Consider the following 21,005-nt stretch of genomic DNA (forward strand, 5'->3'; position numbering starts at 1 on the left):
GTGCAATTACAGCCAGCAAACCCAGCCTATATCATGCATGTTACAGGAAGAGATAACATCTGTGGTTTCCTTCTGCTCAGCAATCCAATTCAGGTGTACGAAAGTAATGCCATCAATATGTGACTTTGTGTGTATTGCTTTTATACACTGCCTTATCTGAACAGAAATCTGGGACATTTTGTCCCCTCCTTCTTCATTTGTGACCCTTTTAGTATTCGGTACCTCCACAGGTGCACGCCTCTTACTATTCCAGAGACTACTTGTGAAACAAAAAATGTATATTTAGGATGAGTTTACACATGATTTTGCTACAATTTTCACAAAACAATGCGTTTCTTCCACAACATGCTGAGGTTTGAACACCTTGTAATGTATAGATCTGTTGGACATTACACTTAAAGGCCGAAACAGCAGGCAATTATTGGGAATGAACCGTTTGTTCTTCATAATTACCTGCTAGTCAAAGGAGGTTTACATGCAGCCGTCATCTACTCTGTATGATTGGAGGCACCTTTACACTGAGCAATTATCGAGAAGGAATGTTCCTAGGAATGCTCTTTCCCAATAATTGCCCTCATCATTGGCCTGTGTAAAGGGGACTTTAGGTTTTTTCGAAGATGTTCTTAGCCTCTAGGTTATTAAGGCATATTATAATCCCTCTTCATTATCAGTCTCTTTAGAATTGGATATGTATACATTTTTATTCATATTTAACAAGGTTGTCTGGTTTCTAGTAAATAAAGGTGTTTTCTGGTGCTAAGTAAAGTAATGAAATCATAAAAATCATACTCCTATACACCACTTTTCTGATGCATTTCATTTGATAAATATACCCCAAATTTATTTGCGGCGAATCGCGTTAAAAAATGGCTATTTCCTGGCTGCAAAGAGTCTTTATAGTGGTGTAGAACACTGTGCCTTGCATTAACACGCATAGGGAGTCTGCTGTGGTAGTGAAATAATACTGTGAGTCAGTATGGCATGCAGATGACAGGCGTCGCTCTTAGAATCACTGCACACTTCACTTATTTGGGCAGTCACAGGGCCAAAACTGACCAAATAACTTACAGGTCGATGTTAGCGTCAAGTAGAAGCGCACTCCTTTTACACCGTCGTCAGCTGATTCGACATAGATGTCTACAGAACCTGTTCTATTAAACGCTTATTCAAGTAGAGCTCCTGGCAGAGTGGAGAGGGTGTCAGCAATAAGTTTGTGTTGACATCACTGATTATTTTGCCCTTCCTCTGATCCGTCAAAACAATAACCTCCCAAAAAACGGATCCTGTCTGTGAAGCATCCGCCGTTACTCGGTCAGCATTTGGTCAGTAATCCATTAGTATTGCTAATGCCAAAAAAAACAGGAGTGGATCCAAAATAGAGATGACAGATAAATTTAATATTTGCATGTCTTCTGTGTTTTGTACCCACTCATGCTTTTGGCTACCAAATCACAAGCCAATTCTGATGGGACCAAACAGGCCTTACAGCTGCTACACAGACAGGATCCATTGTGTGTCTCATTTTTCCTTCCTTCTGACAGATCAGAAGAAGGGTCAAATGATGATGTCAGCCAGGCTGAAAGGCAAAATAGTGGCCTAGTCAAGAAGTGGGGAGGTTGGGAACAGCATGAGAAGTCCACAGAGTGGCCCTATGACATAGTGGTGAGGTGAAAGCATCAGGAGGAGGCCACAGAGTGGCACAATGACAGTGTGGAGGTGGCAGCAGCATCAGGAGGCCACAGAGTGGCAAGGTGACATAGTGTGGAGATGGCAGCAGCATTAGGTGACCACAGAGTGGCAAGGTGACATAGTTTGGAAGTGGCAGCAGCATGAGGAGACCACAGAGTGGCAAGGTGACATAGTTTGGAGGTGGCAGCAGCATCAGGAGACCACAGAGTGAGCTGGTGACAGAGTAGGGAGGTGGGTGGCAATAACAGTACCCGCTGATGACGGTGGGTGTAAGAAGGAGAACTTGGCATCAGATGTGTGGCATCAGGCGGGTGGCAGCATCAGAATAGTAGCTGAGGCAGGTAGCCAGAAGAAACCGATCTCCTTTGTCAAAGTGTTGGTGTGGCACCATGGATGATCTAGTCTGATGCATCAGGCATTGGTGGGTGGAAATCCTGGATGATCCACACCTGATTTATCTTGACAAAAGGTCAGGCTCAACACATTTTGGGTGGACAGGCGAGTTCTTCTTGGGTTAACTATGGCCTCCGCCGCACTAAACACCCGATCTGATGCCACACTACTGGCCGGGCAGGACAGCTTTTCCAGGGAAAACTCTGCCAGTTGTGGCCACAAATCCAGTTTGGCTGCCCAGTAGTCCAGCGGATATTCAATGTGGGGTGGCTTTCACAGCGGGGAGTGGGGGAAACCCCCCACCGTGAGGTGTTAAAGGGTAAAAGAGTATCAGCCTGGCCAAAAGGAGTAATAAGGGAGCAGGTCACCTCCTACAGCGTCCCTAATCCTCTCCCTGACTCCTCCCGTATGAGCGGACCCCGATGGTAGGACGGCTCATACTCTGGATTCCTAGAGACCCTGAGTCACCCTGGTAATCCCTCACCAAGGAGCAGGGAAGAGACTACCTGTTCATCCCAGTCATGGAGGAACAGGAGTCTCTATCTGAGGCCAGGCTGCAAAGAGAGGGGAACACATACAGCATATGGAGTTGGCAGGTAAGCAAAACCCATAACACACTTACCTGCCACAGACACACTGACTGGGACCCGTGCACAAGTGCTGCTGTCCACACCAACATTAAAGGACACAGCACAAACCACAACCACACAGGAACCCATGACACCTATAGCTGCAATAAACGCGAGACAGGGGAATGTCTAGCAAACATACTGGACACCAAACATCACCAGCCATGTAACACAACACAAGACATACAACACCCTGAACATAACCCACGCAAACCAAAAGATAAGAAGGGAAAAAGACACCATAATAACAACAATGACCACAAGGGTGGCCCTCACTGGACAGATGGTAAAAGCCAGGAACAGTGAACCACCAGCATACACCAAGGCTGGAGGAACCCTGAGCTTCAGGCATCCAGCAGAGGCTAAATAGCCCAAGCAACCACACCCATGCACACATAAACCCAGTGTTCACAAAACACTAGGAAGGGAGTTAACCCTTCTAACACCAGACAGAGGAAGGAAGCCACTTAAAGGGGAAGAGCACACACAAGCATACCAAACCACACGTTACCACCGGCAACAGCATGCGTGGTAACCATGTCACGGCAATCACCCAGAAGGCCGAGACACTGTCACTGCATGCTCTCACAGCAACACGTTGCCGCTGGTGTGGCAACAATGTCACAGCGCAAACCAAAGGCCGTGACAGTGGCAGGGTGCTGTCCAAGTATGCCACCACCTGCTGGTTCAGGTCCTGCTCTATGTCTAGCTGCTGGTGAATAGTTTCTTCACTATGCGGGTGAAGAAAGCTGCTCATCAGCGACTCTAGACTCAGGCTGCTGCTGAAGGAGCTGGTACTGCTCCTGCCACCCCACCCCTCCCCAGCAGCCAAGGCAGTGGAACGTGAGCACAGAGGGCCCCCTGGTCAGACCTGTGAGAGGATGGACGATGGCGCAGATAGACAGCGGCCAACTGACTACATAGGATGTCTCTATAGTAGTTCAGTTTGTGCTCCCTCTCAGCGGGTGTAAAAAAAAAAGGCCCCCATTTTGGACCAGTAGCGAGGGTCCAACAAGGTAGAGAGCCAGAAGTCATCTCTCTGCCGAATGGTGACAATTCGGCTGTCACTACGCGAGCAAGTGAGCATGCATCGGGCCATTTGTGCAAGTGACTCGGAGGGACTCCCTGCCTCCATCTCCACTGCATACTGCCATGGTGTGTCTGGGTCCTCTGCCTCCACTTCCTCATCGCCCTGTAGCTCCTCTGGCTGCTACTGCTCCTCCTCTCCTGTCACCTGTGTATAAAAACCACCCATTTCGCTACACATTGCTTGTGATCCAATGTCCTCCTCCTCCTCCAGTTCAGCCCCCACAGGGCTCATGTGGCTGTGAGATCTAGGCACCACGTCTCCAGTCCCCTGACCAGCCAGATTTACTAGCATCTGTTCCAGGACATGAAGCAGTGGAATCACATCGTTCATCCCGTAGTCCTGGCGACTGACAAATAACGTGGCCTCCTCAAAGGGCCTGAGCAAACGGCAGGTGTCACACATGAGCTGCCACTGGCTGACATCGAAGTTACACAGGAGAGTACTCCTGTCCGCTTGGATCATCAAAAAATTGTTTATGGCCTTTTTTTGTTTGTATAGCTGGTCCAACATATGGAGGATGGAATTCCAACGGGTGGAAACGTCACATATTAGCCTATGTTGGGGGATGCCGTTCTGCCGCTGCAGCTCAAGGAGGGTGTGCTTTGCGGTGTACGAGTGGCTGAAGAGCATGCAAAGTTTCCTGGCCATTTTTAGGATGTCTTGCAGATGGGTGGAAGACTTCAGGAACCGCTTGACAACCAGATTGAACACTTATGCCATGCAGGACGCATGGCTCAGCCCTCCTTGACGCAGCTCCGACACATTGTTCTTCCCATTGTCGGTCACCATGGTTCCGATTTTGAGTTGTCGCAGAGAAAGCCAGGATTCGATTTCTTGATGAAGGACATGGAGCAGCTCCTCCCCTGTGTGACTCCATTCACCCAGGCAAACAAGGTGCAGAACAGCTTGACACTGCTGTGCCCTGCACATGTGGTATGTTGAAGGGGCACTGTGAATTATCCCTGCAGTGGAGGCTGAGGACACGGATGAGAAGGCAGAGGCGGACATTGTGGCAGGACCAACGCGGCGTGGCAACGTGGAGGCGGAAGCGGCATCTCCTGGCCAAGTTGCTGGTATGGCTGTGAAGGAACCACATTCACCCAGTGGGCCATAAAGGGCATGTATTGTCCCTGACCGCAGTTGAAGCTCCACATGTCGGCGCTGCCGTGCACTTTGGCAGACACCGATAGGCTCAAGGACTGGCCCACCTTCTGTTCTACATGTGTGTGCAGGGCTGGTACTGCCTTTTTGGCAAAAAAATTATGGCTTGGGACTCTCCACCTCGGCTCGGCATAAGTCAATTCTCTGAAAGGTGCAGAGTCCACCACTTGAAAAGGGAGGGTCTGCAGCACCAGCAACTTGGAAAGGAGCCGGTTCAGCTTCTGCGCCGTTTGATGAGTGCTTGCATACTGTTGTCTCTGGGCAATTACTTTGGTGATCGATTGCTGACGGAATGACTGACGAGGAGCAGGAGCTTCAGGACCAGCAGATGATGGGAAGGGCAGACAGCTCCCTTTGGCTGAGGTGGTGGAGCCTTGACTGCCTGAAATCGATTGCGTGCCACTGGGTAATGCAGCAGTTGCTGCAGCAGGCTGGACCACCACATCGGAGCCACAGTTCTCCCAGGCCACTTTATGGTGACGCTGCATATGTTGATGCAGGGTCGTGGTGCCAACATTGACACCCTGGCCACACTTCACCTTCTGCCCACAGATTCTACATATGGCCATCTTCACCTCCTCTGGCGGCTAAAGAAAAAACTGCCACTCCGCTGAGTAGGTGATTTTAACCCTAACACTATGCACTGACTGACTGCTACCGCCGCTGCCTCAGTGAACCCGTGCACCGCTACTTCCCGAGCAGGTAGGCTCCTGGCTCCCGCCCTCCCACTGCTGACTCCCAGCCAGGCTAGTGACTTTATGGCTCCGCTGCTGCCTCACGGGCAAGCTGCCACCCTCTTCTCCCGATGATGATGAAGCCCCTTCATCACCCGGCTCCCAAGTGTGATCAGCTACATCAACATCATCGAGTACTGTCTGCACGTCACTGATGTCCTCCTCAACCGTCTCTGGGTCAGGAGCCTGACCACTCACAACACCAGCTCCCACGCCACTACTTGCCCGCCTAGTGGAGGAAGCGGCCGATGTCTCCTCTACATCTTGGCTTGCCAGTAGCTGTCTTCTAGTAGCTCATCCTCACTGTATAGTGGAGCTGAGCCCACAGCATACAATACTTCTCTGGCTGAGGGAACAGAAAATAACAGAGACAGGTTGAGGACAGGTGAGGGCACAGGGCCTGCTCCCGGGCCATGCCAACTAAGGGTTGTGTCTGCCGAACCCACTGACTCTTGACTGGGGGTGTCTGATGTCACTTGCGACGAAGTTGAAGATCGAATCAACCATTCAAAAACCACTGGGTTGCTGGTCAAGACATGACCGCTAGCTGACACTGGGAGCTCAGGCCTCTCGAAGTGACCCCTGCTGCCACGGCCCCTTACTCTGCTGCGACCTTTGCCTGCGCCAGAAGGCATTTAGACCTCTGCCACTCCCCTGTGCAGGGCCTGGCACTTCTCTGCCTGACATACTGTTAGATCAAATAAATAAAAAGGAAATTAAAACACCCCAAAAAAGTCTGTAATTTTCTCACCACCACAAAACGGCTAATACACACAAAAAAGGGCTTTAGAACATATAACTGCACCGCTGAACAGCAAATATATTTTTATTTTGCCACTATTACACAACAAAAAGGGCTTTAGAACATATAACTGCATCACTGAACGGCAAATATATTTTTATTTTGCCACTATTACACGACAAAAAGTGCTGTCATTTTAGCACTTCACCACACAACGGCTAATAAGCCCTTTTTCCCACTAATACAAGCCAAAAAATGCTTTAGAACATATAACTGCACCACACAAGGGCAAATAAGACGTAGAAATATTTCCTTGTATTTATCCCTGTTAATGGCTGTAGCACCCCAATAACAAGAACGGTTTACTGGAATTGCAGAGCTGTATAATGGCAATTTGGGTGCCCAGTCAGTGCAGCAAGGTGTAATAGGATTGTTCCTATTACCCAGGCTGTAACCACCTCTACTGAACCCTGTTCAACATAAATGCTGTGGAATGATTCCATCCTATCCTTTTCCTACATCTTAAATAATCTTTCTCTGTACTTGTAAATAGTTTTTTAGCACAATGAAGTTTTTTCTAGCACTGTCCCTAGCGCCTGCTGACGTCTCTCCCTGCACTTAGTACACTGGAAAATGGCAGAATCCAAGATGGCTGAGGCTATTTATAAGGCTGTGACATCACAGAGCTGGCTGGCTGCTGATTGGCTGCATACAGGGCATTATGGGTGATCCCGCCTTCCTAGAGTTCCTTGCTCCATGTCCTCACACGTGCAGCAGCCATTTTAGAAAAGAATGTGATTCGTTACCACGAAGCGTGAGGAAATTCGGATTTGGTGCAAATAAAATTTTCCTGAAATTCGGATCGTCAGCTTTGATTTGCTCAAGTTGCGATGCTTTCTTATGACTTAAGTTCTGATTGTATTTTCTTGTCTCTGCCTACTCAGCTTGGTGGGACACTACAGGGCTGGGACAAGGTCCACCACCAACAGAGGCTGAGCTGCCCAAGTGCCCCCCCCCCCAACTTGTGGAGTCTTTACTAAATACTTACTGTTGTAATCACACATAAATATGCACAGTTTAATGTACCAATTAACTATAGCTGTAAACAAATGCACAACCTCTTTAGATCCATATAAAGATAGAAATAAAGTGCAAAAACAAGTCATATAAGACAATAACCACATAATCTTAATATGAATAAACATAATCCTCTGTGGAAGACACTGTTATGGGGGGATCTGTGGATGACACTGTTATGGGGGATCTATGGATGACACTGTTATGGGGGTATTTGTGGATGACAGTGTTATGGGGGGATCTCTGGATGACACTGTTATGGGGGGATCTGTGGATGACACTGTTATGGATTGTGATTCACAATGGATAATGGGGGCCAGAAAATTACAAGGAAGGCAGCGGTGGGGGGTGGGGGATGATGATTGATAACATACATATCTAAATGGCTGGGAGGGGGGTTGAGGGCTTGACTTGAGTCATCTACTGATCAGAGCATTAGAATTGCAGGAATAAATAACATCTAAATGTCTGGTGGGGTAGATGGGGGGGGGGGGTACGGGTAGATAGGGTGGTAGGACAAGGGCTGATGGGGGTAGGGGGGCTGGGTTAGATCATCTAACCCCCCCTCCCCCCACCAGCCCTCGCCCCCCCCCCCCCAATCTACCCCACCAGACATTTAGATGCTATTTATTCCTGCAGCTCTAATGCTTTGATTATCACTGATCAGTAGATGACTCAAGTCAAGCCCCCCCCCCCCCCCCGCCATTTAGATATGTATGTTTGTTATTAATCAGACATCCACCCCAACCCACCCCCTGGGGAAGGTAGGTTTGTTAGTGGGACCTCCCCAGTCCACCCCATTCCAGGGCAGTTTTTTTCCCTAGCCTGAGGGATCTATTCTCCAGGTGTAACCACCTGGGATCGTTAAGGGGAAGTAAAAGCCCATCCCAGACTGTCAGTCTGGGGAAGGGGAAGTGACCTTACAGAGAGGTAAGCCTGGAGGCTTGTGTGGTCAGAGCCAGGTGGGCTGAGACCATGTGGCTTAGAAAAGCTGAATCAATCTCTTCCCCATGTAGGCTGACCTGCTGAGGCTTGGAGCCTGAGACCCTGTATTTAGAGGTGAGTCAGGGAAAACAAAGTTGTGTTAGTTAGGGCCCAGACGGGCAGGAGTTTATTTTGTATTGTTTTGTTTGTGATGTGCCTCAATAAAGCATAAATTTGGACCTGAATCCTGGTGTCCGTGAAGGAAGTCTGTGATTGTGACCCCCTGAAAGAAGCGATCGGTCACAATATAAATATATATATATACAGTACAGACCAAAAGTTTGGACACACCTTCTCATTCAAAGAGTTTTCTTTATTTTCATGACTATGAAAATTGTAGATTCACGCTGAAGGCATCAAAACTATGAATTAACACATGTGGAATTATATACATAACAAACAAGTGTGAAACAACTGAAAATATGTCATATTCTAGGTTCTTCAAAGTAGCCACCTTTTGCTTTGATTACTGCTTTGCACACTCTTGGCATTCTCTTGATGAGCTTCAAGAGGTAGTCCCCTGAAATGGTTTTCACTTCACAGGTGTGCCCTGTCAGGTTTAATAAGTGGATACACAGCTGATAGTCCTACTGAATAGACTGTTAGAATTTGTATTATGGCAAGAGAAAAGCAGCTAAGTAAAGAAAAACGAGTGGCCATCATTACTTTAAGAAATGAAGGTCAGTCAGTCAGCCGAAAAATTGGGAAAACTTTGAAAGTAAGGGCTATTTGACCATGAAGGAGAGTGATGGGGTGCTGCGCCAGATGACCTGGCCTCCACAGTCACCGGACCTGAACCCAATCGAGATGGTTTGGGGTCAGCTGGACCGCAGAGTGAAGGCAAAAGGGCCAACAAGTGCTAAGCATCTCTGGGAACTCCTTCAAGACTGTTGGAAGACCATTTCAGGGGACTACCTCTTGAAGCTCATCAAGAGAATGCCAAGAGTGTGCAAAGCAATAATCAAAGCAAAAGGTGGCTACTTTGAAGAACCTAGAATATTACATATTTTCAGTTGTTTCACACTTGTTTGTTATGTATATAATTCCACATGTGTTAATTTATAGTTTTGATGCCTTCATAGTCATGAAAATAAAGAAAACTCTTTGAATGAGAAGGTGTGTCCAAACTTTTGGTCTGTACTGTATATATATAAGCAAAAAACGGAACAGCACCTCCTGAGACAAATCGCAGGTGCAAGCTACCCGGCAATAATACGGCAAACAAATAAAGTAGCAGCACACCACTACGTGCGCTAAGACTGAGAGAACAGGTGAATATGTAAACAGGGTCAAATACATGACGCCACTATTTACTGCAAAGCAGTGAAGAAGCTCTTAGCACATATTATTGAACAAAAATATGTCGAGCCCACCTACCAGACGACAAGGTAGCTTCTTATCAGGTGGGACCTACACTAACATGGAGGGTCCAGCTCCATTGTTACTCTGATTAAAAACACCAAGGGGTGGGGGATGGGCGGGGAGTGCTAAGTTCCAAAGAGGATGCCTGGTCCTCTATAATATACATATAAGCAAAAAACTGAACATCACCTCCTGAGACAAATCGCAGGTGCATTTTATTTGTTTGCTGTATTATTGCCGGGTAGCTTGCACCTGCGATTTTTTGTCTCAGGAGGTGCTGTTCCGTTTTTTGTTTATATGTATATTATATAGGACCAGGCATCCTCTTTGGAACTTAGCACTCCCCGCCCATCCCCCACCCCTTGGTGTTTTTAATCAGAGTAACAATGGAGCTGAACCCTCCATGTTAGAGTAGGTCCCACCTGATAAGAAGCTACCTTGTCGTCTGGTAGGTGGGCTCGACATATTTTTGATCAATAATATGCTCTAAGAGCTTCTTCACTGCTTTGCAATAAATAGTGGCGTCATGTATTTGACCCTGTTCACATATTCACCTGTTCGCTCAGTCTTAGCGCATTTAGTGGTGTGCTGCTACTTTATTTGTTTGATAGATATATATATATATATATAGTAAAGATAGCTTTTTTTTAGCAACAAGTATAATGCTATACTTGTCGATATATTCTTCTCCTCTACAACTGTGACTTGTGCAGACAGATACTTTGAATTTGCTATCTCGCACAACATGCACTTCAGGGTTCCTATTATTATGTTTAATGATTCCTACAGGAGAGGTGGTGCCGGTTGAAGGAACCTGCTTTGACTTACGGAATCCCGCTGACCTTGGGAGTCAGATAGCGAAACTCAAAGGAAATGGTTTTGACCACAACTTTTGCTTGACTGACCAGCAACACTGCTGTTCAAGGTAAGAAAAGGTATTTCTCAGTACACACTGTTCCTGTTTTCTCATCTCTCACTTTTAATAATCAAAGGGGTTGACCCATATCTGAAATTTATGACATATCCTAGCGAAATCCATAAATGTTGAGAAGTGTGGGTCCCACCTCTGGGACCTGTTCCTGTTTCCAGAATGGGGGGCCCCCGAAAGTGCACAGATCAAGGTAGCCGTTCTGGTGCTATGGCAGCATTGGGCCTCTTGATGGCTTTGAGGCCTGCCACGACAAAGTTCCTATGGAGCCCTGCCTGTGACAGAGTAATGGGAAAAAACTAAAATAAATATGGCAAATTTTCCATTTTTCTTGTTGCTTTTCCTCCCAAATGAAATTGAATAAGAAGTGATTAACAAGTCATTCACACTACAAAAACAGCTCTCACACAGCTCTGTAGACTTAATTATAAAAAAGTTATAGGGGTCAGAATACAGTGATGCAAAGAAAAAAAAATTATTAAAGTATTAAAAGAAAATCTACAAAAATTTGGTATCACTGTAATTCTAATGACCCTGAAAATAAGGATAACCTGTCAGTTTTACCGCATAGGGAACGCCATAAAAACTAAACCCATAAACTATGGTGAAATTGCGTTTTTTTTTTTTTCCCCAAGCCCATTTGGAATTTTTCCCAGCTTCCCACTACATTGTATGCAATATGAAATGGTCCCATTAGAAAGTACAACTCGTCTCACAAAATACAAGCCCTCGTAGGAATGGAAAAATAAAAAAGGTATGGCTCTAGGAAAGCAGGGAGTTATGTTCCAAGGCAAGAGGAAATGAGAGATGATAATTCAGAAAATACAATTTGTAATTCCATTATTCAGGTTGACGTGTTTTGGCAAAAGGTGATTATATCTTTGTATATGCCTGCCATATTTATCACAGAGTATATCACAAGCCAAGTGGCAGAGTGCTCACAATCCGTACAACTCAACCTGGGGTCCAGTTCTACACTGCTAATTTCTTGGATGGATCTCTTAATGGAAAAGGAGGAGCTGTATATCCTAAGCATTCTGCATTTTGCCTTGAGACTCAAGCGTGGCCAGATGCAGTAAACAAGGTTAGTTTATTTTCTAGAGAATAACCGCATATAACATATTCACATTGTATAATTGGAGGAAATGTGTTAATATATGCCAGATGGGGAAATAGTTAAAGGGGTTTTCCTACCATAAACATTTAACATGTGTCCACAATATAGGTGACAAATAGTTGAGAGCTGGGACTCCTACAGTCACTTGTAGGGTTGAGCGAACACCTGGAAGTTCGGGTTCGCCGAGTTCGGCCGAACTTCGCCGCAAAGTTCGGGTTCAGGACCCGAACTTGACCCTGAACCCAAACCCTATTGAAGTCAATGGGGACCCGAACTTTGGGGCACTAAAATCGCTCTAAAAAAGTCATAGAAAGGGCTAGAGGGCTGTAAAAGGAAGCAAAATAGGTGTAAGAGCAGGAAAATTGCCCTGCAAACAAATGTGGATAGGGAAAGGAATTAAAATAACATAGAATTAAAAAAAAAAGTTAAAAACAATGATCTTGAACTAGGAGGCGGAGTAGGTGGAAGCGGTGGTGGTGGAGGAGGAGGTAGCCAACACTATTTTTGTAGTGTTTTTATTTAAAAAATTTTATACATTTGGGAAGACCACAAAACATTGGGAAATATAAAAAAGAAAACAAAGAGAAAGTGCGCTGGAGTCTATGGCTGGGTGCGGCTGGTATACTTGTCTATTCTGCACAAGGTATGGACAAGTACTATGGGATCCATGCCTGGTGCATTTTTATGAAACGTGAGTTTGTCCACATTGGCTGTAGACAGGCGGCTGATCTTATCTGTGATCACACCCCCCTGCCGTGCTGAACACACATTCAATACACTGGCCGCAGGGCAGGCCAGCACCTCCAAGGCGTACAGGGCAAGCTCAGGCTATGTGCCCAATTTGGAGACCCAGAAGTTGAATGGGGTAGACCCATCAGTCAGTACGTGTAGGCGTGTGCACACGTACTGTTCCACCATGTTGCTGAAATGCTGCCTCCTGCTAAGACGTTCCATATCAGCTGGTGGTGCTGGTTGTTGTGGCATGCTGACAAAGCTTTTCCACATCTCGGCCATGCTAACCCTCCCGTCTGAGGTGCTGGCGGTGCCCCAGCTGCGTTGGCGACTTCTTCCTCCTCCTGCCTTTGCCTTGTGCTTCCACTGAGCCCCCGGTGTCAGGTAGTAATGCTATCAGCATTGTCTCTACCAGTGTGCGCTTGTACTCGCGCATCTTCCGATCACACTCCAGTGACGGAATTAAGGACAGCACTTTGTCCTTGTAGTGGGGATCCATCAGGGTGGCCACCCAGTTATCAGCACTGGTGTGGGCAACTCAGCGGTCGTTGCGCAGGCACTGCAGCATGTAGTCGCTTATGTGTGCCAGGCTGCCCAGAGGCAACGACAAGCTGTCCTCTGTGGGAGGTGTATCGTCTGTGTCCTCTGTATCCCCCCAGCCACGCTCCAGTGATGCCCATGAGCTGCTTTGGGTGCCACCCTGCTGTGAACATGGTTCCTCCTCATCATCCTCATCCTCCAGAACTGTGCCATGGCTGGACAATTATGTACCTGGCCTCTGTTGGTGCAGGAACCCACCCTCCGACCCACTTGTGAATGACTGGCCTGATAACCGTGGAAATGATTCCTCTTCCTCCTGTGCCACATCCTCTTCCATCATCGCCCAAAGCATTTTTTCAAGGAGACATAGAAGTGGGATAGTAACGCAGAGGACTGCGTCATCGGCACTGGCCATGTTGTTGGAGTACTCGAAACAGTGCAACATGGCACACACGTCCCGCATGGAGGCCCACTCATTGGTGGTGAAGTGGTGCTGTCCGGAGAGCGACTCACTCGTGCGTGCTGCAGCTGAAACTCCACTATCGCCTGCTGCTGCTTGCACAGTCTCTCCAGCATGTAAAAGGTGGAGTTCCACTTTGTGGCCACGTCGCATATGAGGCAGTGAGCGGGAAGGCCGAAGTTACGCTGCAGCGCAGACAGGCGAGCAGCAGCAGGGTGAGAACGCCGAAAGCGCGCACAGACGGCCCGCACTTTCTGAAACAGCTCACACATATCGGGGTAATTTTTCAGGAACCTCTGCACCACCAAATTCTGCACTTGTGCCAGGCAAGGGATGTGCGTCAAACCGGGCACACCACTAGGCCGGGCTTGAGGCTCAGTGGCACAAACCACACATCGCTCTTTTGTTCCATGTCTGTCCACAGCTCCTGCGCGGTGTGGGTTTTTTCCCCCAAACAGATGAGTTTCAAAACAGCCTGCTGTCGTTTCCCCCTGGCTGTGCTGAAGTTGGTGGTGAAGGTGTTACACTGACCAGATGAGGAGGCGGTAGAGAAACGTCCTGCAATCCTCGGTGGCGGAAGGACATGCGCCAAACTGCTATCCGCCTCAGGCCCAGCCGCCACTGCATTTATCCAGTGTGCAATTAGGGAGATATATGTCCCTGCCCGTGCTTACTGGTCCACATATCGGTGGTTCTGTGGACCTTGCCACAGATGGCGTTGCGCAGTGCACACCTAATTTTGTCCGCCACTTGGTTGTGCGGGGCGGGAATGGCTCGCCTGGAAAAGTAGTGGCCACCGCCATAAGATTTTTAAAAGTCTCCGTCTCTACCAGATGGAATGACAGCATTTCAAAGGCCAGGAATTTTTAAATGCTGGCATTCAGGGCAGGGGGGTACTTCCTCTTTCTCTCCAGTGTTTGGGAGATGGACAACTGAACGCTTCCATGGAACATTGTGGAGATGCTTGGTAACGGACGTGGTGCGTTGCTGCCACATCCACTGTCACTCCAGAGGGGGAGGAAGTGGCCGAGACTGCAGCAGAAGAGGGACCAGGAGGAACCTGAGATCTTTTATGGTTTTTGAGGTGTTTACTCCACTGCAACTTGTGCTTTGCATTTAGATGCCTGGTCATGCAGGTGGTGCTCAGGTTTAGAACATTTATGCCTCGCTTCAGGCTCTGATTGCACAGCGTGCAAACCACTCACGTCTTGTCGTCAGCACATTGTCTGAAGAACTGCCACGCCAGGGAACTCCTTGGAGCTGGCTTTGGTGTGCTCAGTCCCTGGGTGCGGTGGGCAGTAGCAGGCGTACTGGCTAGGGGACAGCCACTCTGCTTTTGCACACTGCTCCCTCTTTTGCTGTGCGGCTGGTGCTGTGTGATCACCACCTCTTCCTCCGAAACTGCACACGTCACTCTCATGACCTTGATTCCATGAGGGGTCTAGTACCTCATCATCCTCCACATCATCTTCCTCCCACTCTTCACCCCTGCCCTCCTTGCTGGTCTGCACACTGCAGAAAGCTGCAGCAGTTGGCACCTGTGTTTCGTCATCTTCAGAGATGTGCTGCGGTGGGCCTCCCATGTACACATCCTGAAACATAAGTGGTTGGGCATCAGTGCACTCAATCTCTTCCACTTCTGGAGCAGGGCTATGTGGATGGCCCTCGGAAACCCTGCCAGCAGAGTCATCAAAAAGCATAAGAGACTGCTGCATGACTTGGGGCTCAGACTGCTTGGCTGATTTGCAAAGGGGTGAGGTGAAAGACAGATACCCATGGGCTGCAGGTGCCAATTCTGCGCTTTCAGCAGGGGACCGGGTGGGAGACAATGTGAAGGAACTAGAGGCACTGTCAGCCACCCAATCTACTACCACCTCTACTTGCTCTGGCCTCACCATTCGTACACCGGTATTCGGGCCTACAAAATAACTCTGAACGTTCTGTCGCCAACGTGCACCTGAGGAAGGAGTTTCATTTGGGCGCATAGCTGGCACAGCTTGACCACGTCCTCTCCCTGCAACAGGAGCTCCACCAACCCCAGCAGCACCACGACCAGGGCCACGTCCCTTATTTGATGCTCTCCTCATTCTTTGAGGTCACCCACTTAACTAACAGACAGATTTTTTTGAGCTTGTTAAAATCCTTTTATAACGACTATTCCCTACATAGGGCTCTTACCTTTTGGCTGTGGCTTCTTTTCCTTAAAAAACTATCTTTTAAAATATGCAAATCAGTTCACTACCAGCAAGTAGGGCGTCTACTTGCTGGTAGCCGCCGCAAAAAAACGCCCCCTCGTCCTGTTGATTGACAGGGCCAGGGAGCGCTCTCCTCCTCCGGCTGGCCCTGTCATCATTTCAAATCCCGCGCCTGTCTTCATTCGGTGCAGGCGCTCTGAGAGAAGGAGGCTCGCCTCCTCAGCACTCCCTCAGTGCGCCTGCGCCGATGACGTCTTCTCTTTTGGTGACGTCATCAGCACAAGCGCACTGAGGGAGTGCTGAGGAGGCGAGCCTCCTTCTCTCAGAGCGCCTGCACCAAATGAAGACAGGCGCGGGATTTGAAATGATGACAGGGCCAGCCGGAGGAGGAGAGCGTTCCCTGGCCCTGTCAATCAACAGGACAAGGGGGCAGTTTTTTGCGGCGGCTACCAGCAAGTAGACTCCCTACTTGCTGGTGGTAAACTGATTTGCATATTTTAAAAGATTGTTTTTTAAGGAAAAGAAGCCACAGCCAAAGGTAAGAGCCCTATGTAGAGAATAGTCGTTATAAAAGGATTTTAACAAGCCCAAAAAAAAAATATGGGTTTTGGGGGTGACAGAACCCCCTTAACTATATTATTTTCCCTGTGATGTATGCAGTGCATGTGTACTTCACACAATAAATGGGTATATGACGCGCACCTAACTAAGAGACAGATTAACTATATCAATTTCCCTGTCACGTATGCAGTGCACTTGGACTTCACGCAATAAATGGGTATATGACGTGCACCTAACTAACAGACGGATTAACTATTATATTTGTGTGTCAGGGGTACAAAGTACAATGTTGCATTGCACCCACAAAAAGAATCGCTGTAGGTCACCCACAGAATTAACAGCCAGATTTATGATGGGCTTTCTGTGTCAGGGGTGCAAAGATGGTGTATTGCACCCACAAAAAATCGCAATAACACTGTCCCTCACTTCAGCTGCCTGCTTTCTGTCCTTTCACTACTCAGAGCTGATGGGCGGTGCTACACGTGATCCAGCTTTTATAGAGGCTGGGTCACATGATGCACCGGCCAATAACAGCCATGCCATTAGTAGGCATGGCTGTGATGGCTTCTAAGTGCCCACAGCTTAAAAGCTTGTTGATTGGCTGCCCTGCAGCCTTTCAACAAGCTTTATTAAATGCCTGAACACCAAACTCGAACCCGAACTTTTCCGGCAAAGTTCGAGTTCGGGTCCCAAAAATCGTAAAGTTCAGAACGGACCCAAATTTTACAGTTAGGGTTCCCTCAACACTAGTGTCTTGACATTGTTCTCTCTAAAACTTTGTAGGTAGTGATTGGGGCAGTTAGGGACATGGGCTTTGTTCTCTTCAAACCAGGTGATCCAAAACAGCAGCAAATAATGTGTAATAACTAGCGAGGATATTTAATGGGTTTACATCCTTGGATTCTAGGGCAGAGAAGGGATTCATATTTTCAACCCTGGTGATCTAAGGGTACTTTCACACTAGCGTTATTCTTTTCCGGTATTCAGTTCCGACCTAGGGGCTCAATACCGGAAAAAAACTGATCAGTTTTATCCTAATGCATTCTGAATGGAGAGCAATCCGTTCAGTATGCATCCGGATGTCTTCAGTTCAGTCACTCTTACGGTATTTGGCCGCAGAAAATACTTCTACTACTTTTCCAAAATTCCGGAAAACTTGCCAGAATGCCGGATCTGGCATTATTTTCCATTGAAATGCATTAATGCCAGATCCGGCACCAAGTGTTCTGTCAAAACGGATCCGGATCTTCACAACGCAAGTGTCAAAGTACCCTAAGGCAGTGGAGGTGTTAATGCATATATCTGAAGTGATGTAGGGCAGAGACATTTTACTGACGTCATCCCTGGAGGTTTAGGTAAGTAAGGATGTTAATGTCTGCATCACTGGTGGGTAGTGTGAGTGAACTTGTGGTTTCAAGTTCAGTGTACAAGGTTGGGTTATCTAAGAATTCTGTTATGGATTCCGCTACCACGGATCATAAGTCCGTAACGGAATTCTTAGATAACCCGAACCTTGTACGCCGAACTTGAAACACAAGTTCGCTCAACACTACTGGTAGTCTAGAGCAGAGAAATGCTTAGTGATACCATCCCTGGTGGTCTAGGCCAGTGAAAATGTTCATGCCTGCATCCCTGGTGCTCTAGAGCAAAGAAATGGGTAATAATACAAGCCCTGGTGGTCTAGGGCCACAGTAAAAAACAAACCAAAAAAAAACAACCTGGGACGAGAGGCCATGGTCTCTTGCAGTCTGGCAAATGTACACTTTAAAGTGGCGTAAATTAATGCTTAAATAAACAATAGATACAAAGACTCCAGCTAAGTCGTATTAGATGCAACTTGTTTATTTTGCGTACAAAGATGGTTGCTGCGGCGAAGTGACGTTTCGGCAACTCTGTGCCTTCATCAGACTAAAAATGCCGCTGGTGGGAGAAGAAGTCATGTTGGTGTAGACGCAGTGGGGAATGTAACATGCGGTAATACCTCTAGGAGATAGAGGCGCCTCTATCTCCTAGCGGTATTACCGCATGTTACATTCCCCACTGCGTCTAAACCAACGTGACTTCTTCTCCCACCAGCGGCATTAGTCTGATGAAGGCACAGAGTTGCCGAAACGTCACTTCGCCGCAGCAACCATTTTTGTATGCAAAATAAACAAGTTGCATCAAATACGACTTAGGGCTCTTTCACACTTGCGTTGTTGGGTTCCGGCATAGAGTTCTGTCGCCGGGGCTCTATGCCGGAAGAATCCTGATCAGGATTATCCCAATGCATTCTGAATGGAGAGAAATCCGTTCAGGATGCATCAGGATGCCTTCAGTTCCGGAACGGAACGTTTTTTGGCCGGAGAAAATACCGCAGCATGCTGCGCTTTTTGCTCCGGCCAAAAATCCTGAACACTTGCCGCAAGGCCGGATCCGGAATTAATGCCCATTGAAAGGCATTAATCCGGATCCGGCCTTAAGCTAATTGTCGTTTCGGCGCATTACCGGATCCGACGTTTAGCTTTTTCTGAATGGTTACCATGGCTGCCAGGACGCTAAAGTCCTGTTTGCCATGGTAAAGTGTAGTGGGGAGCAGTATACTTACCGTCCGTGCGGCTCCCGGGACGCTTCAGAGTGACGTCAGGGCGCCCCACGTGCATGGATGACGTGTCGCGTGGATCACGTCATCCATGCGCATGGGGCGCTCTGACGTCATTCTGGAGTGCCCCAGGAGCCGCACGGACTGTAAGTATACTGCTCCCCCGCTCCCCACTACTACTATGGCAGCCAGGACTTTAATAGCGTCCTGGGTGCCATAGTAACACTGAACGCATTTTGATCCGTCTTCAAATGCTTTCAGTTCACTTGCGTTGCTACGGATCCGGCGGGCACCTCCGGCAAATGGAGTGCACGACGGATCCGGACAACGCAAGTGTGAAAGAGGCCTTAGCTGGAGTCTTTGTATCTATTGTTAAAGGGGTGGGAACCCTACTCCAGCAGAATATCCACCGAGTGCTACAAGGGCTCTGCTTGTATATGCTTAAATAAACAGTGATATGAGGGGCTGGAGATGTGTCTAATTTGCACCTCTTAAAGGTGTTGTCCGAGTTAAATAAAAAATTATACTCACCATTTCTCTTCCAGGCCATTTCCAGCGTTGCGCTCTGGTCCTGCAGTCTTGATGTCTGACACAGCAGGTGACTGTGCAGGCAAGCACTAGTCCCAGCAGTATACAGGACGTGACTGCTAAGGCCAGTGATAACAAACACCGCTGGAGAGGACCAGAGAGTGACCCTGGAAGTGGCAGGGGAAAAAAGTAGTTAAGGCCCCATTCACAGGACCTTTTTTTTTCTCCGCATGCGATCCACATTTTTTGCTGACCGGATGTGGACCTATTTATCTCAATGGGACCACAAAAAATGCAGACTGTACACTGTGCTGTCCACATCCGTATGTCTGTTCTGCAGCCCAGCAAAAAGGATAGAACATGTCTTATTCTTTTCCGTTTTGCAGATAAGAATAGGCTTTGTTACAATCGGTCCACAAAAAAACCCAATGTCACACGGACGTCATTCGTATTTTTTACGGATCCACGTTTTGTGGACTGCAAAATACATATGGTTTAATGAATACCTCCTAAGTATCGTTTCTTTTGTTATTTTCTCACAGTTGGCAGCTACTGCCTGAGCTTTTTTTGAACTCCGACAACCCCTTTAATAAATTAGGAGCATCTCATATGATAAACTCACCCCAAAGTGTATTAGAAAGAACTTTTCATGATACGGTGCAGTCTTTGTCACATATGATACACTGTAAATGCTTCATGTCTTTTTATTTACAGCCACAATTCCCAAATACTCTTCTGCATCCAGGAGAGGAGTATGACCAGACCACCTGGTTCAATTTCTCTGCGCAGTAAATGCACTTTTACCGTATAGCAGTGGTGGCCATCCTATGCCTGGAGAATTGTGTCAACCTGTCCTCCTGATTCGATACTGATAAAGACGTATCTAACCATTTAGTTATATATACACTACTGCCAGAACAATAAATGGCCGTCATAAAGATTGTCTGTGTCTCTGACTCTGGATGTTCAACCAAACAACATTTAGGCCTAAAATGAATCATCTCATTATCCAGTGTAAAATGAGAGCAAACATGTAAATTACCCAACATCACAAATCTGTCTCCTTCACTTCTAATGTGCCTAGCACTCTGGCATCTGTACATGGGTACAAAGCACCCACATACACTAAGCTTCATTATAGAAGTAAGAGGAGGTAGGGGTAGATCACTGTGATTCTAAGGCCGAATGCACACGACCGTGGAACACGGACGTGAGCGGTCCGTGGTATCCCGGCCTGGCATCCTGCTGAGAGCAGGAGCACACGGCGTCATTGGTTGCTATGACGACGTGCGCTTAGTGCCCGCTGCTGCAGTACAGTAATACATATGATCTATACGAGTGTATTACTGTATTGCGGCACAAAGCGCACGGCGTCATAGCAACCAATGACGCCATGCGCTCCTGCTCTTAGAAGGATGCCAGGCTGGGATACCACGGACCGCTTACATCCGTGTTCCATGGTCGTGTGCATTCAGCCTAAGTAACATATATATTCTACATGG

The 21,005-nt window shown here is 47.5% G+C and overlaps 1 protein-coding gene across 1 annotated transcript in view; it reads left to right on the plus strand.

Annotated features, from left to right (window-relative positions):
* The window catches only part of GALM (galactose mutarotase), an 86,042-nt gene extending 65,596 nt beyond the window's left edge, over window positions 1–20,446 (plus strand). The window contains exons 6-8 of the mRNA XM_040429588.1: window positions 10,651–10,786; window positions 11,699–11,873; window positions 20,218–20,446. Coding sequence (XP_040285522.1) covers window positions 10,651–10,786; window positions 11,699–11,873; window positions 20,218–20,295 — 389 coding nt within the window. The 3' untranslated portion in view covers window positions 20,296–20,446. The remainder of the gene's footprint in view (window positions 1–10,650; window positions 10,787–11,698; window positions 11,874–20,217) is intronic.
* The last annotated feature ends 559 nt before the right edge of the window (window positions 20,447–21,005 follow it).

The sequence above is a fragment of the Bufo bufo genome, chromosome 4 (genome assembly GCF_905171765.1).
Source record: "Bufo bufo chromosome 4, aBufBuf1.1, whole genome shotgun sequence".
Classification (NCBI taxonomy): domain Eukaryota; kingdom Metazoa; phylum Chordata; class Amphibia; order Anura; family Bufonidae; genus Bufo; species Bufo bufo.